We start from the raw sequence: 22,453 nt of genomic DNA on the forward strand, positions 1-22,453 counted from the left end.
ACTTGATCTGAGTGTAACCATGTTATAGCATGCGATGTTAGGATCTTATTTCCTTTTCTTGAAGTTGCAGTTTTTATCTTCTCCTGTCCTGCTCTTTTGTCTTCTGTTCCTTGTTATGGATGATGCAGGAGTTCTTGGTCCCAGGTCCTTTAGAGCCTTATCAGAAAGGGCACTTCTGGTACACACTCTTTTTTTCCAGTAAAGAAACTACAGCGTTTATTAGGATGAAAATACAGAATGAGGATGATGCAATTTGCAAAAATATTTTTAAAAAGAAATGGTTTCAGTGCTGGGGGTAAACAAACATGTAAATCACAGCTCTACATTTGTATGTATTATTTATGCGGAAACACCCTTTACTTTTAATTTCTCTATATAAAGTCAGAGACACACCGCACATACTGGATGTACCCACGCCCCAGGTATGTGTGTACCATCCGTTGTATGAAATGCCTTTATTCCCTTTAACAGTCATCTGGACCCTGTGACAAAACCACACAAATCTCTCATGAAGCATGTTTTTTCTCTGTAAGCTTTTTATTAGTTGTGTGTTTCTAATGGCCTTGTAAAGAAAGCATGAAGTCCTGTTTCTACGCTGAGCTTGTGGATTTCAGTGGAATGAGCTTCACATTCATCTCTCTCACCTTCTAAGGTGAAAAGTAGGAGTCTTTGGAAATTGAGTATGCAGAATATTCTTAATCTGTCTACCTAACTGAAATGTGTTCCCATTGCCTGTGCAGCGGTTACCCGAGGTCATCTACTGGTACACACTCTTAATTCTGTGGTTATTTTTGAATACTTCCAGAAATACCACATACATTTTCATTTCCCATTAGCTATTCACATGGATTTGAGTTTTCTACTTCCACTCCAAACTGTTATCTTTATTTTCATTTTTAAAAAGGATGATAGCCATACTAAGGACTGAATGCTAAGAAAATGACAGACTTTTTCAGAGCTTCTATTTTCCTTTCTTTCTTTTTATCTATAAATAATTTATAGTTCTTATTTTAATATTTTTGTTGTGTATGTGATATAAGATGATTTATATATAATAAAATAACTACTAAAATTGAACACATATTTACGCTCTTCCATAGCAAGTTTTCTTTTTCTATCATTCATTTATATTTTAAATGTTGTTCCCCTTCCTGGTCTCCCCTCCACAAACCTTCCGTCCCACCCACCCTGCCCTTCGTCTCAAAGAGGGTGCTCCCTCACTCACCACCCCCTCCCTTCTCACTTCTCTAGCATCTCCCTGGGAAATCGAGCTTCCACATGACTTAGGGCCTCTCCTCCCACTGATACTCGACAAGGCCATCCTCTGTTGTATATGTAGCTGGAGCCATAGGTCTGTCCATGTATATTCATTGGTTCGTGGTTTAGTCCCTGGGAACTCTGGAGGGTCTGGTTAGTTGATATTGTTGTTCTTCCTATTTCTTTGTGTGTGTGTATGTGTATGTGTGTGTGTATGTGTGTGTGTGTGTGTGTGTGTGTGTATCAGCAGCACCAAACATACTTTTTGCTCACATGTTGCATGCAATGAAGTATTACTAGTTACAACCTTCACACTGTATGTCTTGAAACGCCTTTTAAAATGCAAATTTGTAGCCTTCAACCTACATTATCATTTCCCTCTGCCTTTCTGTCTTTGTCCTCCATCACCCAATTGGTCTGTCTGACTTTGAAGGAAACATTTTGTTACTAAGTGTGACCATATTGTCCTTGTCTTTCTGCGTTTGGCTTTGTGACTTTGCCCGATGTCATCCTGATTCATTGATATGCTGTTCTTTATAAATAAGGAATAACATCTTTTGTATGTACCACATTTCCTTTTCTTTTAAAATTATGTTCATCTCAAAGGAATAAGTTGTAAAGAACTGTTTTTCTTTCTTTTGTAAAATCCAGGTTGCTCCTGTACTTTGATGATTGTGACTGTGACTGCCAGTGTGTCTGTACACACAGGAGGCTGTTTCTCCTCACTCAGCCATTTGAATTGGAATAGGAATACAAAGACTTTATATTGGATAAGATATGGTAACTTCACAACAGATTTCCTATATGAGAAATGTAATCGGACTTCTTAGTTCATTTAAAAATATCTATAGGCTTGCTATATGCAGCTGTCTCACTTGATGGGATCTATGTATTTTTGCCATGAAATAGATACTTGGCATGCAAGTCTTTACAGAGCTTTATAAATCCCCTTTTTCCTTTTCAACTCTAAGTCAGAGCTCGTCCTTTGCTTCTGTGTGGCAATTTCTTCTTTCCCTGACTTGCTAGCACACATGACCTTTGACCTGTGCAGTGCACATGTAGTCTGTGAGATGATGGGACAAGAACTGAGAGCCCTTGAGATGAAGTTGGACACATTAAACATGTGACATAGAAAAACTGTTCTTTGTAGAGGTGGTCGGATTGTTCTATTTTGATAAAATAAAGCTTCTTGTTAACCCATTAACTAAAATCCTTAAAACCTAAAAGAAACAGGAGACTGGTTGGGTTGTCCTATGCAAATAATGATGCTGTATGCAAATCCTCATCTACAAGCATTTGTCACAGGTAGTTTTGTAGCAATCAGCATTAATCCCATAATCTTGACAGTTGGGGCAGCCATTGTTCTAAACATTAATTTTTAACCTCTCCCAGTTAAAAATATAGGACTCTAAGCCCTTTTGCTCTTAGAAATAAATTGTATTTGTGTCATACAAGTGAAGAGCATTAAATGAAAAAGGTCCTTTTGAAATTCTCTTTGTCTGGAGAACTTCTGAATGATGCTGAACTGTATGCTAGACTTCGGCTCTTGCGGCTTTCCTGCTTATACACACTGCCTGATGCAACAGCCAGGTAGGCGTAGTTACCCCATACTGTCTGCCAGCTGCATCAGGTACTCACGGGCTGGTTTATAAAGATGCATATTTTTAAGGGTGATCACTGAAAACTGACTCTAGCCATATCTGAAAAGCTCTAATGTAATCCTTTTTGACTGTGGGAATGAGTTTCACATCTCCATGAGACTGAGATGTTACCTGTAGACATTACAAATCCGTAGAGGAAAGTGAGATTAGAAAAAAAAAAAAAAAAAAAAAAACTATTGTGCTTGCACTGGTGTCTAGTTTTCTTGATCTGCATGGTTTGAGATCACTATAAAAGTAAGAGGTTTGCCTGGTGTTATCTTTTAAACCAATATTTGTGCCTGGAATTCAGATTTGCTTTTTCTTATTTCCATATGCTCTGTTTTAAACATATGTTAAGATGTTATTTAAAACTAGAAGCACTGAAAAAAAAAACCCACATAAAATATGTTTTCTTCATTATCTGAGGCTTCAGTGCCATCATCGTTCGGAATGGGAAGGAGAATGTTAAGTTATGTCTGTAAAACAGATTTGAACAACACCAACTAGAATGCACAGCTGCCTGTCACTCGACCAGGTGCGCTGGCGTTCTCGGAAGAGACTATTTGAAAATGCACATATAATTGGCCATTCTTGGGGAGTGCTAACACCATAATGCTCACTGCGTGCTTTCCAAGTTCCAAAGATTAGTGTTGAATTTGCTGGAAAAAATGTTATTAAAAAAACATACATTCACAAATTAATCTCAAATGTACACTGTTGCTGTTGAACTTCAGTATAGGTGCCACTCAAATAAAAGTACACCGTCATGGCACACAGCCTGTCGGGATGTTGTGCTTGGCTGTTTGGTGGGGGATAGCCTCTCAACAGCAGCTCTACAGACACCTTGTAAGGCTATGAGACACTTAATACCTTTTTTATCTGCTTCAGTCATCAAAGGGATATTTTCAAGTGACAAGTTGTGTGTGTATGTGTGTACATATTGGTGTGTGTCTGTATATGTTTCTGTGTGTATGTCTATCTCTGTGTGTCTGTATCTGTGTGTGTATGTGTATATGTGTATGTGTGTGTGTATATATATATATATATATATGTATGTATGTGTGTATGTGTGTGTCTGTATGTGTGCCTGTATGTTTGCTTGTGTGTGTATGTCTACGTGATTCTGTGTGTGTTTGTATGTCTGCATGACTCTGTGTGTATCTGTATGTGTGTGTCTGTGTATCTCTCTCTCTCTCCCTCTCTCCCTCTCTCTCTCTCTCTCTCTCTCTCTCTCTGTGTGTGTGTGTGTGTGTGTGTGTGTGTGTGTGTGTTTGCATATCTGTTAGGATCACAGGTAAATCTTGAAATGTCTTTCCTCAAGAACCATGAATCAGAAAAAGAGACAGGATCTCTCACTAACTTGGGACTCACTAATTCATCGGCTGAGATGGCTGTACAGTGAGTGACCATGATCCACCTGTGTCTCCCTCACCACCACCACCACCATCATCATCACCATCACCACCATTACCACCACCACCACCACCACCACCACCACCACCATCATCATCATCACCACCACCACCATCATCATCACCACCACCACCATCATCACCACCACCACCATCATCACCACCACCACCACCACCATCATCATCATCACCACCACCACCACCATCATCATCATCACCACCACCACCACCATCATCACCACCACCACCATCATCACCACCACCACCACCATCATCATCATCACCACCACCACCACCATCATCACCACCACCACCATCATCACCACCACCACCACCATCATCATCACCACCACCACCATCATCACCACCACCACCATCATTACCACCACCACCACCATCACCACCATCATCACCACCACCATCACCACCACCACCACCATCATCACCACCACCACCACCATCATCATCACCATTCTATATCGCAATGTGGCTTTTTTTGTCTTTCATGTTCTCAACTCCAAAGCATTCCTGTGTTCTATTCCTGCTATAGATTACTAATTACTTAAGTCTCTCACCTCAGACAGAATAGCTCTGTTAATTAAATATAATAAGTAAGCACTTTCCTCATTTACTGTTAGTGAGGAATGGTAATTGAAGTTAGTTTACTGAGTTAGGCTTCATTATTAAGTTTTAACTAATCAATGAATTAATTGTGTGTGTGCATGCATGTATGCCTGCCCTGAGTGTATATGTGTGTACTATATGTGTGGGAGCCAGTGGCAGTCAGAAGAAGCATGTGATCACCTATAACTGTAGTTACAGGTGGTTTTGAGCTACCATGTGGGTGCTGGGAACAGAACCTGAGTCCCAAGGGACAGTAGGCACCTCTACCTATTAACCCGTTTCCCCAGCTCTGGCTTTCATTATTCTAAGAATATCTTGTTGTTATTTCTAATTACAAAATTAATGAATGTTTGTATTTATTAAAGTTGCTGTCCACTTTGAGCGCTTTTAACAAAAAACACTTGTTTCAGAAAAATCTGTACCAAGTTATCTGTATTGTCATTTTCACATTTAATGACACGAATGAGAAATCCCTGATTTGTAGTGTGGTTGCTGGGATTTTCACAACATATGTGGCAGGGCTAGGCTGCTCGTGTGAAGGAGTGTTTTTCAGACACCGATTAAATAACATGAACAGCAAGGGATGAATCCTGGTGTTAACTGCACCCAGTTGAGCTCCTGTGTCCTGCCATGAGCAGTGGTGAGCTGTTCCTCACTTGGCCAGGTGGGTTGTATGTGGATTTAAGAATAGCTGGAGAGCTGGGGTATCCACTTCCCTCCATTGTCTCTGTCGGCTGGTGGCTTCTACCATGAAACAGACCCACCCTCCTGCCATCTGCTGTGTGTTCAGGACTGACATCAAGGTCAGCTTCTCTAGGATGCCTGCTGTTGCCCGGTTTAGAACATTTGCATCCTGCGATCCTCCGCTTCTCCACTGTGCCAGTCTCTGGTCTGCATTTGAAAATCCATATGACAAAGGGAAGCAGGAAGATGCTTGCCCAAGGGGTGCTGGTAGCTGCTGATTAATTACAAGGCAGTTAGTCGGCAGTGGCATGTAGGTCTGTAGGCATGATTTTAGGCAAGCCAACCACTGTGTTTTATTTTATAGCTCACGATTCCCTGTGCGTTAGACTGAACGTTTCAATATCCCTACCCCCCCAATTTAAAAATTCAGTTATAGGAGTGAGAGAATATTGATACATAGTTTAAATTTCAAAGCTGGATTTATATTTCTTTTTTCTTTCAATTAATTAATTGAGATAGGGTCTGCCTATGAAGGCCTGGCTATCCTGGAACTCACTGTGTAGAGCAGGCTGTCTGAGAACTCACAGAGATCCCCCTGCTTCTGCCTCCAGACTGCTGAGATTAGTGTCAAGCATTACCATGCCTGCCTGTGGCTGCGACCTTTGCGGCCACTCATTCACCTGCTGTGTCATCAGTTATGCTGCTTGGTGAATGAACTTTCACCGAATTTATGTTTACAAGACAATAACAAAAGAAACCAAAACAAAATATACAAACAAGCAAAATGAAAAATCGAACAAAAAAACCCAAAAAACGTTCATGGGGTTTGTAGTATGTGAAACAGGATGGATGATGGGCTGGAAAAAAATACCCAAGGCTGGTTTGTTAAAAACAAAAACAAACAAACAAAAAAAAAAAAAAAAAAGGAGAAGAGACTGAGGCAGGGATACACTTTCTATGGAAGCATGAAGAACTGAGTTCAGGTCTCCAGGGCCCAGGTAAAAGGAAGACATGGACACTTTCTCCTGAAATGCAAGCATTACAGGGAGCAGAGGGAGGTGGATCTCCAGGGCTTGCTGGCTACCAGCCTCGGTCCAAGTTCAGTGACCATCATTGTCTCAAGGGAGTGAGACAGACAGTAATGGAGAAGAACATTCAACACACATGCAGATCTCATTACTTATGAAGCATGTTTTCAACCCAAGTCAAATTTCAGCATTTGTTTGTCTGTGGACGATCCTGTTAAATAACCTGCACCATTCTGAAACTGGGTGGAGATTTGGTTGTGTGGAAGATAGCAAAGAAGAGCTGATTATTCTTGGAAAAGTTATTCTTGTAGAAAAGCCAACAGTCATAGAGATCCTGGGGTGAAGTTTGCCTGCTAGTCCTGTGGAGAAAAAGAGCAAAGGATACAGGAGGAACAGAGAGTGATAAAGAAATTGGGGTATGAAACAGATGAGACACTGGCTTTCAGGGTCTCAGAGGCTCTTGGGCATGAGAAACCTTACAGCACTAACTACTATGCCTTTATTAAAAGCAAAGGTGCTTCACACAGAGTTAACTTCAGCCTCCCTTTTCTTAAAGAGCAAATTGAAGTAGGATGTTAAGTAACTTACATTAAACAACAATAAAAACAACAAAACAAAGCATAGTTACGGATCTTAACAGACTCCCAAATCCAAATCATAACCTGTTACAGTCAGTTTCCACTCACCTTCTCAGATGTCTTATTTCATTTAATTTTCTATAAATGTGCAAATCATAGTTGATTTTTAAGTTAATAGAATGTTCCATTGTCGGGTGCCCCACATCGCTTTGAGGAGAAGTCAGCTGTTACTGTTTCATTATGACCTTTCTGGCATTTCAGAGGATGAGAGTTAAAGGAAGACAAGTAGAGATGCTTTTAAGATTCACTCTTATGTTCTGAGATTTTGTTGTATGTTTCCTGCATTTCTTTGCATTTATGCTATAGGGACACAATGAACCTCTTTGACTTTAAGCCTAGATTATCCACTGTTCCTGGTGGACCTCAGCACTTATTCCCCATTCGTTTCACATTTATTCCTCATGGAGCAGTGATTTCTCAGATGACAACAGTCATGTGTCTTGATACTGCATGAATTCTTATTTTACTTTGTTTTTCAATTTGAAAAGCCGAAATTTCAAAATCAATAAGCCATTCACTGTGTCCAGTTTACACAAACATCAGTTAAATATACCAATTTTCATACAGTTTATTATTTGAAACATATTTTATTTGAAATATGCATGGTATCCATTGTTTTTTGGTAGATTCTAAATATCTTTACTATAGCTATTGTTTACCCTTGTTTTTTAGGCTGAATTGTAAGATACCTGTATTGTCTATGTTTTCTGTTTATTATGGGACATATTTTTCTATTTCTTTATAGCTATCGCTATTTATCATTTTATACTAGACCTTGTGAATATATTATGTTATATATAACATATATAATTTGTGTCTCTGTGTAAGTGCATTGCTGTCTTTTAAAAATTAATTTAAAATTTTAAACTTACTCACTTTACATCCTACTCACTGCTCCCTCCTGGTCACTCCCTCTCACAATCCTTCTCCTCTCCACCCTCCCCTTCTTCTCTCAGCAAGAGGGGTCCCACTGGGTATCCCCTGACCACCCTAGCACTTTAAGTCTCTACAAGGCTCAATACTTTCTCTCCTACTGAGGCCAGACAAGGCAGCCCAGCTGGTAGAGCATATCCTACAGTACAGGCAACAGCTATTGAGATATTTCCCATTCCAGTTGTTTGGGACCTACATGAAGGGTCACACATCTCCTACATATGAGGAAGGAGGTCTAAGTCCAACCCATGTATGTTCTTTGGATGGTGGTTCAGAATCTGAGAACCCCAAGGGTCCAGGTTAGTTGACTGTTGGTCTTCCTATTCCCTTCGGGGCCTACAATTCTTCCTCTGTTTTGCTGTTAACTATCTTAATTTGAGGAAGACATATGTAGTTGTGCATACAGAGAGAAAGAGAGGCAGGCAGATGACACTAACTTACATATTCTTTATCCCGGGAGTAACATGTACCACTTTCTCTGTCAGATTGTTGATAGGTATCTTCTCTGAGCTGCATTTGTCTCTGAGTGACTTCACTGCTGGTTTCAACAGTGAATTACACAGTAAGGTTCATTGAGCACACATGGAGAGACCCATGGCTCTAGTTGCATGTGTAGCAGAGGATAGCATTGTCTGGCATCAATGGGAGGAGAGGCTTTTGGTCCAGTGAAGGCTTATTTTCTTTTTTTTTTAAATTGAACAACTTTATTTTAAAAAACAAAGATAAATGTAGACATTTTAAGCATTTTTGCATGAAAGTATACGAATACATTTTTTTCAGTACTTGATTTTTTTTTAAAGGTTTGATAGTATGCATTAAAATCTTACTAGTTACAATGAGCATAAAGTTCATGTAAAACAAGATGTAACTTGGAAATAGTCAAAGTTTTCTTAGTGTGTAAAGATTAAGCATAATGTATTTTTTTCTTAGTGTAGGGGAACGCCAAGGCACTGAGGTAGAGAGGTTGATTGGGAGGAGGAACACCTTCATAGAAGCAAGTGGAGAGGGAGGAGGATGGGAGTGGGGGAAAGGGCATAACACTTGAAATGTAAATACAGAGAATATCCAGTAAAAAAATAGAACAAAACAAATTTTCTTCAGTAAACCTTCTCACCCCCCTTCCCATGTAGAGCCTGTCTGCAAATGTTTCAGGTGGCAGGAGATGTCTCTAAATTACAACTATGATCCTCTCATGCTTCATGGTGACCTTTTGAAGTTTTAAAAGGTCTGTCTCTGTAAGGTATATGGACGCACAATTGAAGCCTTGCACTTCTGTAGAGTGTGTGTGAGCTTAGGAAGGATCCTGTCAGTTCTTCAGCTCAGTTTGCACACATAGACCCTGGTGGCTGTGGAGGTGGTTGGGTACCAGAGGCTCTTATTCTCCTGCCTTTTTCCAAATTCTCAGTTAGAGGCTTCTTTTCCCAGTGTTTCTCTGATAAGAAAAAGGGGAGAGTTTATGATGTAGGTTTCAGCGGACTAATTCCAGACTCTGAAGGGAGGTGATTTGGCCAATGGTAGGAACTTTCTCATATTTGACAGGTTCAGTGTTGCTCTTAGTGACACTATTTTATTTGAAGAAATTTTTTTATTAATGTAACTCTACTTCCCAAGTAAAATATTTAAATGTTTGCATTTAGTATCATATAATAAAAAGTGTACTTTTATCTTTTTCTAAACTCATTTTAAAGGCAATTAATCTCTTTTAAAAGTATAGCCATATACCAATAAGAATATATTTTGCTTTTTATAACATAAAAGCTGATAAATATCATACTATCCAGATAAGTGAATGGAATTTATTTTAATAAACCTTGGCCATCTTTCTTTATTTTTTTTAACAACTTTATTTTACAAAACTAAGATAAATGTACAGATTTTAAGCATTGTTTGCATAAAATTATACAATACATTTTTGTCAGTACTTTTTTTCAGATTTCAAAATAATTTTTACATAAAACTGTATGAATATATTTTTAGTCAGTACTTGATTTTTTAAAGGTTTGATAGTGTGCATTGAAAACTTAATAGTTACAATGAGCATAAAGTACATGTAAAACAAAATGTAACATGGAAATAGTCAAAGTTTTCTTGTTGTATAGAGATTTTTTTGTTTTGTTTTGTTTTCTTTATTTCTTGGACTTCATACAGTCTGTGAGTTGTTTCTGGGGCAGTGCGAGCCTCTGGGGTTAGCATCCCATTATCAGTGACTGCATATTATGTCTGTTCTTTTGTGACTGGGTTATCTCACTCAGAATGATATTCTCTAGATGCAGCCATTTTTTAAGAATTGGGTCAAGTCATTGTTTCTGGTGGCTGAGTAGTATTCCATTGTGTAAATGTACCACAATTTTTGTATCCATTCATCTTCTGAAGGACATCTGGGTTCTTTCCAGCTTCTGGCTATTATAAATAGAGCCGCTATGAACATTGTGGTGCATATATCTTTGTTGTGTACTAAGGTGTCTCTGGGGTATATGCCCAGAAGTGGAATAGCTGGGTCTTCAGGTAGTATTATGTCAAATTTTCTGAGGTATTGCCAGACTGGTTTCCAGAGTGGTTGTATTAGTTTGCAACCCCACCAACAGTGGAGAAGGGTTCCTCTTTCTCCGCAACCTCGCCAGCATCTGTTGTCGTCTGAGTTTTGGATCTTGCTTGGCCATCTTTCTACAGTGGCCTTTTTTAGAATAACAATCTTTGGAATAATATTATTCCCCTATTTTCTATATATTAGTTTATTAATTTCCCCCTAATGATAGACATTTGAATCATTTTCCATTTTTGTTTGCATTTTTTTGTCTTGCATTACTTTTTTATTTTTCTCTGTTTCTCCCTGTTGCATCTGAGTGTGTATACATTTTACGTATATCTTCACACAAGCATGGAGGCCAGAGGGTGACCTTAGGTCTCTTTCTCAATTACTCCCCACCTTAGTTTAGAGTCAGTCTCTCACTGAAACTCGGGTTCATCGTTTGACTAGACAAACTGCCTAGTGAGCTCCAGAGGTCCACTTGTTTGTGTCTTCGGAGACAGGTTCCCGGACCCCCAGCTCTTGGGTGGTGAAATGCACTACGATTCCAACGTTTTATGTTTCTTGGGGAGCCTACCTCAGGTCCTTAGGCTTCCATGGCAAGCACTTTATCAACTCGTCCACCTTTCTATATCTATTTTCTAATATATAGTCTATTGTTTCAACAGTGACTTATCATTTTTCATATTACATGAGACATAATCTACAATCTAACTAAAATTAGGGAAATGAAAATTATTGCTATACTACCTATGATCTAACTAATAAAATAAATATTAAGCCAAGAGTAAAATACACAGAAATCTGTTTTGACTGTGTACGTATGTAGTGTGTCTTTTGTGTATCTACTTCCCACTGTAATTTATTATGAAGCATAGCAAGGGCTTGCCAGTAATGATTTCCAGAAAACTGTCAAAATTATATCTATATCTACACATAAACACACACACTCACACTCAAACACAGATATATTCTCTCTCTCTCACTCTCTGTCTGTCTCTCTGTCTCAGTCTCTCTCTCTCTCTCACACACACACACACACACACACACACGCACACACACATCTTGTGTTGTAATTACTATCTTAGAAGGATCATCTCAACCCTTATTATGACTGATGGCTTAGATGTTTCATTCATTGCCAACTATATGCTTAAATTCTAAAACTGTCAATAAACAAAATATTAGCAAAGCAATTATTACTTATATTTATTGAGTTAAAAATTTTGCAGGTGCCATGACAGAATGAAGAAAAAGTTATAAAGGTAAACTTTAGGCAATCTCAGCAATTCCTTTAGTAACATACAATTATGATGTATATTAGATGGATATTTGTAGGTTGAACTTTAGTTAGAAAACTGTGTAAAATTGTATTTCACGTCAGTCTTTAAGCTATAGGAGAACTCATCTCTAGTTCATATTCTCTGTAAATGGTGAAGGGGTTTATACATTTTCTTCAGTGCTGTATGACCAATTACTATGAAAAACTGACATTCAAAAGGCCACTCCTGTTCTCTGGTCCCCCTAACAATAGTGCCTTCCTGAACTTCCCAGCTATGATCTCTATGTCAATGTGTCTGTGAATTTGTGGTTTTTGCTTGTTTGTTTATTTTTAATCATTTAAAATTTAAAATGGTGTTTACTACTGCACTATTCATGGAGATCTAGGGAGGTCTTTTTAGACATAGAGATAAAAATGAATCCACTCCCTGTGTTTGAAAAGTCTCAAGTAAAGTCTAGTTGTTGCATGTCAATGGATGTTTACAAGGCAGGCATCATCCTGTTATGGTCACAGCAGGGAAATACATCCCGTGCAGCTAGCTAGTAAAGGATCATGTGTGTACTGGTGCTGGCAGAATGTTAATGCGTCCAAGATAGGAAACATGGTGTCTGCTCTTGCTAATGCTGCTGTTACTGACCACAGTAAAAATGGAGGTGAAACTGGGCTTTAAATACTGCAAAAGAACCATCTCTACCCCAGCAAACATGCCGGTTCCTGCTTCTCTCCTGTTTTCCTTTTGCTTCAGCTCACCGTATAACAGTGATGTTTCTGATAATTTTCTTTTCTTATTTGTTGTGAAGCTCAAGAGAAGGGGAATTGCTAATAATGATTTCTGGGAAAGAGTCAGTGAGATAGATCCTCACTCGGGATATCTCTCGTCATTGCCCGAAACATCACTTGAGTACAGTTAAAGCTGTCAAATCTGACTGCGAGTTTAGCCTTGTTACCATTTGTTATCGTCAGGATTTTTTATTCATGGTAGATTCTTCCTTGGCACATTCTGTTCCGTCTTATGGTAAAAATTTGTAATAGACTAAAAAACCCTCATGTGGACTCTTCTATAAAGGGCAAGTTGAGAGTGTTAATACATTTCCTGGGTTAGTTTTTGAGTCAGACTATCACAAACCTTAACTAGGCTGTAGGACTGGGGGTGTATCTGATATTGACCTTAAACTCTTGGGTCTTTTTGCCTTACCTCCAAGTTCTAGATCGCAAGTGTGCATTGCCAGCCTAGCTATATATTCAGTTTGTGATGATTCGTATGGAGCACACTGTTTCCTAAAATTCAGTGCAGTTAGTCTATGTTCACTCTTCAGAATCAGTGGATTTATTTTCATAGAAATATATCATGACTTCAGCATTCCACCTGTCTAAGTGTTGGGTTCATGTTATCTGTTCCTTTGTAATTCAGTTTCAGTTCAAATAAGTCATCATTTGGCATCTACACAGCAGTATCTGTTTGGCACTTCCTTAAAGACCTCCAGAATAAATGAGGAAAAGTGGCTGTGATGGGGCCACTTGTACAAAGCAGAGGTTAAAAAGATCTGTTATTGGAGGGTTGTAAAGGTTAAGGTGCATTAGAATATTCTTTATGATTGAGACATGTATGGATGAAGACTTGTGCTTCAATTTATATTTGCCTAACCTACACTATTTCTAAAGAAATACTGAGGGAAAACAAACATGGAAGCTTCAGCAGAATAAAAATGGGGCAATGATTATGAGCCAAATTCAAGTTCACATATATCAGAAGATGCACTGTAATAATAACTTGTTATTTTAAATTACCCTGCTCAGGAAGAGTTCCCTACAACCTAGGCAGAAAGAGAAAAAGACTAAGTTATACTGTTGTCTTTGGGTAACAAAAGGGAAGCATGTGAGATTAGCTTAGCCTAACCTTTTTCCCAGCTCCAAGTCAACTGATTCTTTAATATCATCATCATAAACAATAATTATCCAAAAACTAGTCTTCTTATATGCCCAATGGTCACACAGACTTTTTATGTTAAGAAAAATTATAAAGATAATATTGTAATATTGGAGATCTTTGAAGACATTTATAAGAACTATAAAAATAAAATAACATAAGGTCTATATTATTAGTCATTAAAGTTTTAGTACAAAAAACAATCTTATGTTAAGGACTTAGAATTTTCAAGCCTTGGGCAAAATTGTGTTTGAGACTATTGCATGTACCACCCAAACCCTGGCGTCTTCTGGGTATGTGCAGATTTCGTAGTAGTTCATGAACCACCGAACAAAAACACCACTGATGGAGAGAAACAACTGTCTGATATTTCACATAGTGCCTCCTCCTCAAAGAGAGTTTTATCAGCTGTGTGTGGAGAAAGGATTCTTAAACTGTTTTGCTATGTACCTTTGGACATGTTGCATTATTAGCTGAACAGAGAAACACGTGCCTTAGCTAGCAATGTGGCCAGAATGTTTGATGCATACAAACTGGAATTTCTCTTTCAGTTAAACATAATAAAGCCCTGAGTACATATGATGTAATTAGGGTTATCGTGTATTTACACACACATGAACAATCATGTAATCTTTCTAGATGCCTGAACAGCCTTTTTATCAAGACTCCTAATGTTTAGTACCTTAAATATGAAGAAAAAGAAGACTCTGGATTGCAGAATTGCAGTGCTAGCTAGAGATCATACATTTACAGAAAATGTGAATGTAGATTCCAAGACTCTCTAGTCAGTCGACTGATTCCACACTCTCACACCCTTGAGCTGGCCTGCCATTCAGACAGGTTCACCTGGATGTTGACTGTCAGATGCAACCCACACAAGAGAAGTAATCCACCAAATGTGGGAAATCTCTGACAAAGCAGTTAATGGTGGTTCCCGAAAGCAAAACAGAAATAGATGTTTTGGTTGACTTTTATCAACCTATAAACAAATAGTATTGTAAAGAATTTTAATTGTGAGGAAACTTATTTTGGGGCACTGAAGTTATTTCTTGAAAAATTAATGTTTCCTTTAAAGTGGTTAAATATATAAGTGTATGGAACATGTAATAATGAAAGATTAGATGCTGTGGACAGTCCCACTCCTCACAGTTGGCTGGTAATCTTTCTGCTAGTCTTTTACTTTCCAGACACATATTTACACAGCTATGATCATGTATGTGTATCTGTACATATATACATATATATACATATATATATATCCATTCTCAACTACAATTTTTCTTCATCTTTTAAAGATTTTTATTGAGTGGCCACATGATATTAAGTTATATGATTTGTAATTTGTTTTCTGAATTGTTTAGCAGAAATATAGATTGATATTATCACTTTCCTGTTAAAAACAATCCTATGGGGAGTACCTTTGCATCTGCCTCGCCATTTTATTGCTTTGGAGTCCCAACGTAAGATTAGTGGTGGTAGTCGTCCCAGGATAGGAAAGTCATGTTTTCAGACCATTTTTGCATAGTCGTTTGCCATATAGATTTTGCCAATTTATACTTCCACTTAAATGTAATGTGATTTGTTCCCTTGCCATGAATACTCTGTAATTAGATAATGTGTTCAATATAAGTAGCATAAAACAGTATGCTTTAAAGAATGGAAGTTTTATTCCTTTAAAATTATATCTTTTCTTAGATGAATAATACTGACCTAGAAAAGGCCATCAATATTTATATGTATATATATATATATGTATAATATGTCAGTTATCAACATAGAAACACCTTCCGTACATGCTAGAAAACATTTATTTTAGGTTGGTTGGAAATGATTTGGTTTGTAATTAATTTGCCTAAGTGATTTCGGTTCATTTAGAAACAATAACTTAATATCTGAATTATCACATTGAATTTATAATGCAACAGTTGAATTATCACAATGAATTTCTAATAAAATGTACTATAAAATACTCTGGTAGAGACCCGAAGTCACTGGTAAATTTGTGTCTTTCCTTCCTAGATTTAGTTTATCTAAATATTTAGAAAATTTCCACCTTTAATATTTTCCTATGCAAAATGATTACATTAAATCATTCTTCCCTAGCATTCAAGGAGTTGTACCTCCCAAAGCAAAAGAAAGAAGTGTATTCATGATTCATGTTGATAGTAATCAAGTGTTATGACATTAATATAACTCAAGTTTCATTGACAAGGATTGTTATCACTCAAACATGTCTCAGTTATTTGTAGATCATCAAATTCAAATTAGTTGCATTGATATGACTATGCAATATGGGTATTGTCCAAGACATTGGAACAGTATAGGTGGACTTCATGTACAAATAGAGGATACTCCCAAATCCAGAAAATTAGTCAGAAAACTATTGACTCACAAACTCAAAACCCAAGAAAATAAATGTGCTCATAGTAATAAGAACAACTTATGATATATGTTATTTATTATTATCTAAAACTTATGTGGCCTGATTCAGATGCTAAGTACAAACTAATGAAAGTAGTATTTGTAGAAATGTTGTTTTTCTAAAAGTGTGTAGAAGACAAAACTTTGATGGACAATTGCCTTTTAGCAGAAGTTGTTCAAAACTCTTTTCAGTCTTCAGTTTTCAGTTTTCTGTTTTCAAAAAAAATGTCTGGGATCCCTAAATTTGTTGAGCAGTTGTGTTCCAAAGCAAAATGGACAAAAACCCAACCTTTTATGTTCTAACTTCTCTTCTTCTACAATATTTTTTAAATTTTTTGAATTTTTCCCTGTTCCTTGTATTACAGATACATGCTCATTATGGGAAACTGTAACATGAGGATATTTTGAGAGCAGATGTAATAGCAAATGGAAATATTAATTGCAGAATAATTCTAACCAAAACTAGGAGAGAGTGGGCTAGATTTGGCTAGTGGAGACCTGTGGACACAAGTCACATGTCATGAGTCAACAGTAGGAAAGGGGGAAGGGAGAGTCTTCATCAACAGTTAGAAATTCTGTTTTCAAATAATTATTGGGTTAGTGATTATTCTATGAGTCAACACAACCTTCATTAAATGTTTAGAAACTGGACTGGCAAATACTCTTTAAAAATACACAATTCAAGCAAATAGTCTTTATTTGGGGAAGTGATATTGATAGTGGTGTGAGAAGTGGCTCATCAACCTAGGACATGATCCAGAATAAGGTACAACACATTGAAAACATCTATAACCAGTTTTGGGTTTCCTTGCCCTTATTATTAAGGACCCTTTTAATGTGCTCCTCATATATACACTCTAGAATCACTGAACTTCATAAGAAATATCATCCATTTTACTTCATCATAGAAATGTATAAGGTGGTGTTATTGGTGGTTTAATTTCTATGACAGCGGTGCCACACTTCAGACAGCACTTACAATGTTTTGATTCCATTTTGATTCTTTTCTAAGTGGGTTTTAGCACACCATCAAATAAGTAAGCTTTCTGTACACAATAAATAAAATAAAATGAAAAAAAAATTGAGCCATGTCATCTTGAGCCAGGGAGAATGATAGTACTTTGTGATTGACGTGGACATTGTTCTGAGCTTGGGTATTAGTAGGTACAGCTTGCTATGGAAAGTAGATGTTCCTTGTCTTTTAAACTTCTCTTTCATTATTTCACCATGGATTTCCTTCCTTCCCTCAGGGCCGGTGCATAAACTTCTCCCGAGTTCCGCATCAATAAGAAGGGGGCATGAAGAATGAGAAGACAGCATATCTTCATGATGCTGATGTCCAACAGAATGGACAGTCTGGTGCATCTGAGAAGTTCTGGGGACAACAGCCCATTTTCTCTCTGTCAGAAAACGTTCCCTCTGCCTTCTGCTTTCTGTGCACCATTCTCAAACACCTGTTCTGCCATCAACAAGGGATGTGAAGAAAGTCATCGGTGATAGCCCATGATTCTTGACACTGAAAATCTTGAGCAATGTTAATTTGCATGCCAAGGTTTAGGCAAAGCATCTTTGACTGTGTAAGAGGACAAAGCAGACTCATCGATGATGTAATGATACCAAAGCCAGGGTATCAAATCCACCAGCCATGCAGGTTTGCAATGGAGAATGATGCTTTTGACATGGATGTGTGGCCCGTGTGCTTTTGTTTGGCAAGATCTTTAGCTACGAGCAAAACATGAAATTTTCCACCAGGGTATAAACAGATAATGGAGTCCACTGCCTTGTAGCTATGTCAGATAGCAAAGCCTTTCTAAGTCCTCCATTACTTTGTGCCTTACAGGAAATTTCTGACTAGAAAATCTTGTCACTGTTACACTGTAAGTGCTCACGCATGACAAAATGTAGACGAGATGCCTCAAGGTCCTGGATGCACGAAGGATTCGCCCTTTAGTTTCTCAAGACACCTTTCTTTCATTATGCACTTGAGACAAAAGAATTAATAGAGCGTTAATTCAACAGGAAGACCGCCTCCAACCAAAGACCTGGAGCACAGCATAAGGACTTGTGAACTGAGACTTGGTCCCCAGCCTGGTAGATCCCCCTTTCTCGGTGTTTAGGATTTAGCAGTGCATAAAACATTAGTATCTGTAAACACACCTAGGTGTTTGTTTGGCTTTTAATTTAAGGAAGCTGCAACCACAAAGCTTCCCGCTCAGGGTTTTTTTTCTTCCTTCTAGTCTCCAAGGGCTCTTCAGCGTCACAAGCCAGCAACTCTCTTTGCATGAAAATTTCAAAGTTTAATTAATATAATTAAAGGCAACAGCAAGCAGCAGCCTGTGAAGATTTTGCTCATCTTTTTTATGCCTTTTGACATTGAATGACCTATCACTGTATGCATGTTACTTAGAAATTGGGGAGCACTGCACCCTGGTTGAGATTCAGCCTGGGAAAGAGACCTTCTTCCTTCAGTTTAGAAATTCCGATCAGGAGGGGCGCCAACAGAAAGCACTGACAATATACATACTATAAATTGTTAGAAATATCAGCATCGTGTCACGTCAACGATGCCAAATTATGTTAGCGTGAGCAGAAAGGCGGTGGGGGAGGAAGGCGCAGCAGCTGAAGGAAATAGCTCAGATAATCTAGTCACTTTTGATACTGTACTTCAGATGCGAAATGGATATTCGACTGGAAACCTGACAAAGCGCGCCTGCTTTGATGTGAACTGGGATAGACAATGACCAGTGGCCGGGTCAGTGGGATGTCTCTCTGCGAGCACAAAAGCTTATCAAATGACACTAAAAATAAGTTCAACAACCATCACTTTGGAAGGGAGAAGGCGAATGCTTCATGTTTGGCGGGCATGTGTGTGCACAAGATGGAAAGAGTGATTTAGAGCATCCTTGTATGATTACACACATTGTGTTCTTCATGGACATTTCACAGAACCAACGTGATACTTTTCATTGATATCCAGGTTTGTGGCACTGTTCCTAGAAGCCTTATGCACACAAATAGACAAATGCACACACATACACTCTTGCTTTAATCTTTTTGCTCAACCTTATTTATGTCACTGACTGGCTGGATCCAAAGCCACACCTCCACATATTAGTGAATAAAAATTTTACCTGTGTCTCTGTTATCAGTTTCTTCAAGTTCACATAGAGCTTACACTTTCTTGGGTTGGATATACAACTGCTCTGGTTAGTAATAAGATGGAATTCTATTCTGTTGTAAAATGTCCAACTTGTTCCCAGTTGATTCATGGTTAATATTATGGGTATAATCTGTGTGTGCACATAGAAGGCTGGTAAGTACACCCAACTCTTCTTGCAGCGAGTCTTTGTAGATGTTTGTAGGCAGTCTTTGTGGCTGCCTCTACAGCAGAACCTATGGCCACTTTCCCCAAAAGGCATCTCATTTCTGATGCAGGCACACCCATTGGTGATATTTTAAGAGCATCAAAAATACTACAGAATCTCTGCCTATGTTTCTTTGGTAACCACTTCAATTTTTTACAGAATCATGTAGCATATTTGGACCATGAGGAATGTAAATAAACCTCTGCCTTCAAATGGCAAAATAGCTTCTTTGAGATTTGTTGCACTGGCTGGAGATGTGTCATAAAAATACAACAAAGAGCTGTAAATGGAGACAGTGAGCCACAAGTCTACACGTAGACTGAGGAAGTGTCATTTGCAAGGTTCCAAGGCAGATGGAAGTCCATTGCCCTTAAAGTTATGCGTTAATCACAGAGCTAAGCAGAGAGGAGAAGAATTTGCTTTTAAAATTAATCTTCTTGGCAAAGGACATTGAGAATCTCTATGTGACACGTTTTATATGTAGCAGTAGCTCTGTGTGATTGATCTGGACATGATGTCAGCCGAGAGCTCCCTCTTTGTACAAACAAACGAGTCTTGTCCATCATCCGTTTTTGCTGCATAAGGTTGCAAAAGCAATTAAGTGGGAAATGACTCCTAACTTATGTGTCTCCTCTGCCTAGAAAGAAAGTTTTGAAGGCATCTATATATATTTCATAACAATGTCTGTTCTTTATGGATTTGATCCATAAATATTTATCTATCTGAAAACTTTGATACTTGGAATGTTTTCCGTAAAGCATTTGGTGCTCCAAGAAGAAACATTTGGTGCTAAGAGTTGCAGCTCTGATGCCTTCCCCCAAGTTAATTCTATTTTAAAAATTTATATTTCCTTCCCAATGAGATGCAGAGTAAAACTTGAGAGTCTCCATTGACTAGGGAGCAGCATCTGTCATCTATAGTTAATTACTATTTTGTTAAGAGTATATAAAGTTTAAAACCTTACATTTCACATTGTTGAGAAGTTTTTTTTTATATTCTCAGTGAACTTTGTTCTAATCATCTACAAAAACAAATTATCCATTATGTTTTAAAAAAATAAATCCTTATCGGATGTAAGATATGAGTATCTCTATGAACTGAATTCAATTTTCTGAGTGTCTCTGACCCCTTATTTTCTGTTCAGAGGTAGACGACTTTCTCTAAGATTGAAATAATATCTGTATTGTGCTGAGCAAGTTGATGGAGACATTTCTAGTTGATTGGCTTATGGATATTATGTTTGAAACTTTTGAAGACAAAAGTATAATAAGGTTATAATACAAGTACTAGAAAGCACTGCAATTTCTTCCTTTTCAAATTCTTTTATTTATTAAATTTTCATTCCTATTATATTAGGAAATTTATTAGCATTCACTTACTTCCCTCAAGGTGGTGTGTACATATACACAGAAAAGATGTATATCACACACACACACACACACACACACACACACACTTTAAATGCTTAGACTAATTGGTGCATCTGTTGTACAGTTAAAAAAAGCATAGGCTCACGAAGCTAGAAAATGTTGTTTGTAGTCAGCATAGCTACAGTGAAGTCTCATTAGATCAGTGTTGTCTAGTCGATTTCTATGGAATATTCTAAGAACCGTTTAATTTTAGCATATTTCTATATTTACTAGAATTTTATTCAGTCAATTGGGTAAAAGAATGAATAAATTTATTGAAAACCCATAATGTAGTAGGCCTCTTGCTGTTTTGTAAAATATATTTCTGTACTCCTGCCAGAAGAAAATTCCAATGTGAACGTTCATACAAGGTACAGCACATACATCTATATATAAGTGTTCTTGAATCAAGTTGCTTTCCTCATTTATCAGTTCAGAGGTTCTGTGTGGACACGTAGTGAGCAGCTGGCTGGCTTGACAGGCCAACTCTCAAATGATGAAATCAGAGTTTTTAGTATTTATCTCAGATTTGTCATGAGTACCTTCCTCCTTGTAAAGTTTCGTAGTATTAGCTCTGTAAACTGCCAATTTATTTACAGCAAAGACACTGAACTATAGCATATAATTTGATAATTATCGATTATGGAGTAATTTCTTAGTTAATTTTTTACAGAAGAATTTGTTTAAGCAACTGGTACTATAGTCAATATATGACAAAAACCTCTCTGAAGATGAGCAAAACATTGGCAAAGGTATTAATACTGTTCATTCTGGTCTCACTGGGTATCTCAAATGTTCATATAAAGAGGCAAAAGAAAAACCCTGTTCTGAAATAAATATGAGATAGTTTATACATTATAGAAATTTGAAGTATATACTTTCTTCTAACACTGGATAAAAGGAAAATCGAAACAAACAAACAAAGCACATTTAATTAACAGTGACTTCATGTGTTGAGTTGCCCCTGGTGTCCGGTCAGTGGGAACTATTTTGTTGAGTGATGTTAGTGTTTAGGACCTGTAGTCTTTTCACATAGGGAGCCTTGCACAGACTTACCCTGGTCTTAATGTAGAAGACTACTATAAAAATTCCATACCCCTCCAAAGTCCTAAATTTTCTCTTCTAATCATTGTAAAGTTATTTGTATCTCAGATGAGTTATCTTTGCAAGATTGCAAATGTTAGGCATAACACAGTAAATTTCAAACATGACTAGAATGTATATTTAAGTATGTTCAACCTAACTAGAAATATCAGAAACCATTTCCCAGTGTGCAGACCAGTAAAAATAAATACATCTCCTTCAT

At 37.6% G+C, this 22,453-nt stretch overlaps 1 protein-coding gene across 1 annotated transcript in view; it reads left to right on the forward strand.

Annotated features, from left to right (window-relative positions):
* The window catches only part of ANTXR2 (ANTXR cell adhesion molecule 2), a 120,803-nt gene extending 101,353 nt beyond the window's left edge, over window positions 1-19,450 (forward strand). Inside the window, exon 17 of the mRNA XM_080924936.1 lies at window positions 17,624-19,450. Within this exon, the coding sequence (XP_080781062.1) occupies window positions 17,624-17,662 (39 nt within the window). The 3' untranslated portion in view covers window positions 17,663-19,450. The remainder of the gene's footprint in view (window positions 1-17,623) is intronic.
* Window positions 19,451-22,453: the final 3,003 nt, after the last annotated feature.

This window comes from Micromys minutus, assembly GCF_963924665.1.
Source record: "Micromys minutus genome assembly, chromosome: 11".
NCBI classification, from domain to species: Eukaryota; Metazoa; Chordata; class Mammalia; order Rodentia; family Muridae; genus Micromys; species Micromys minutus.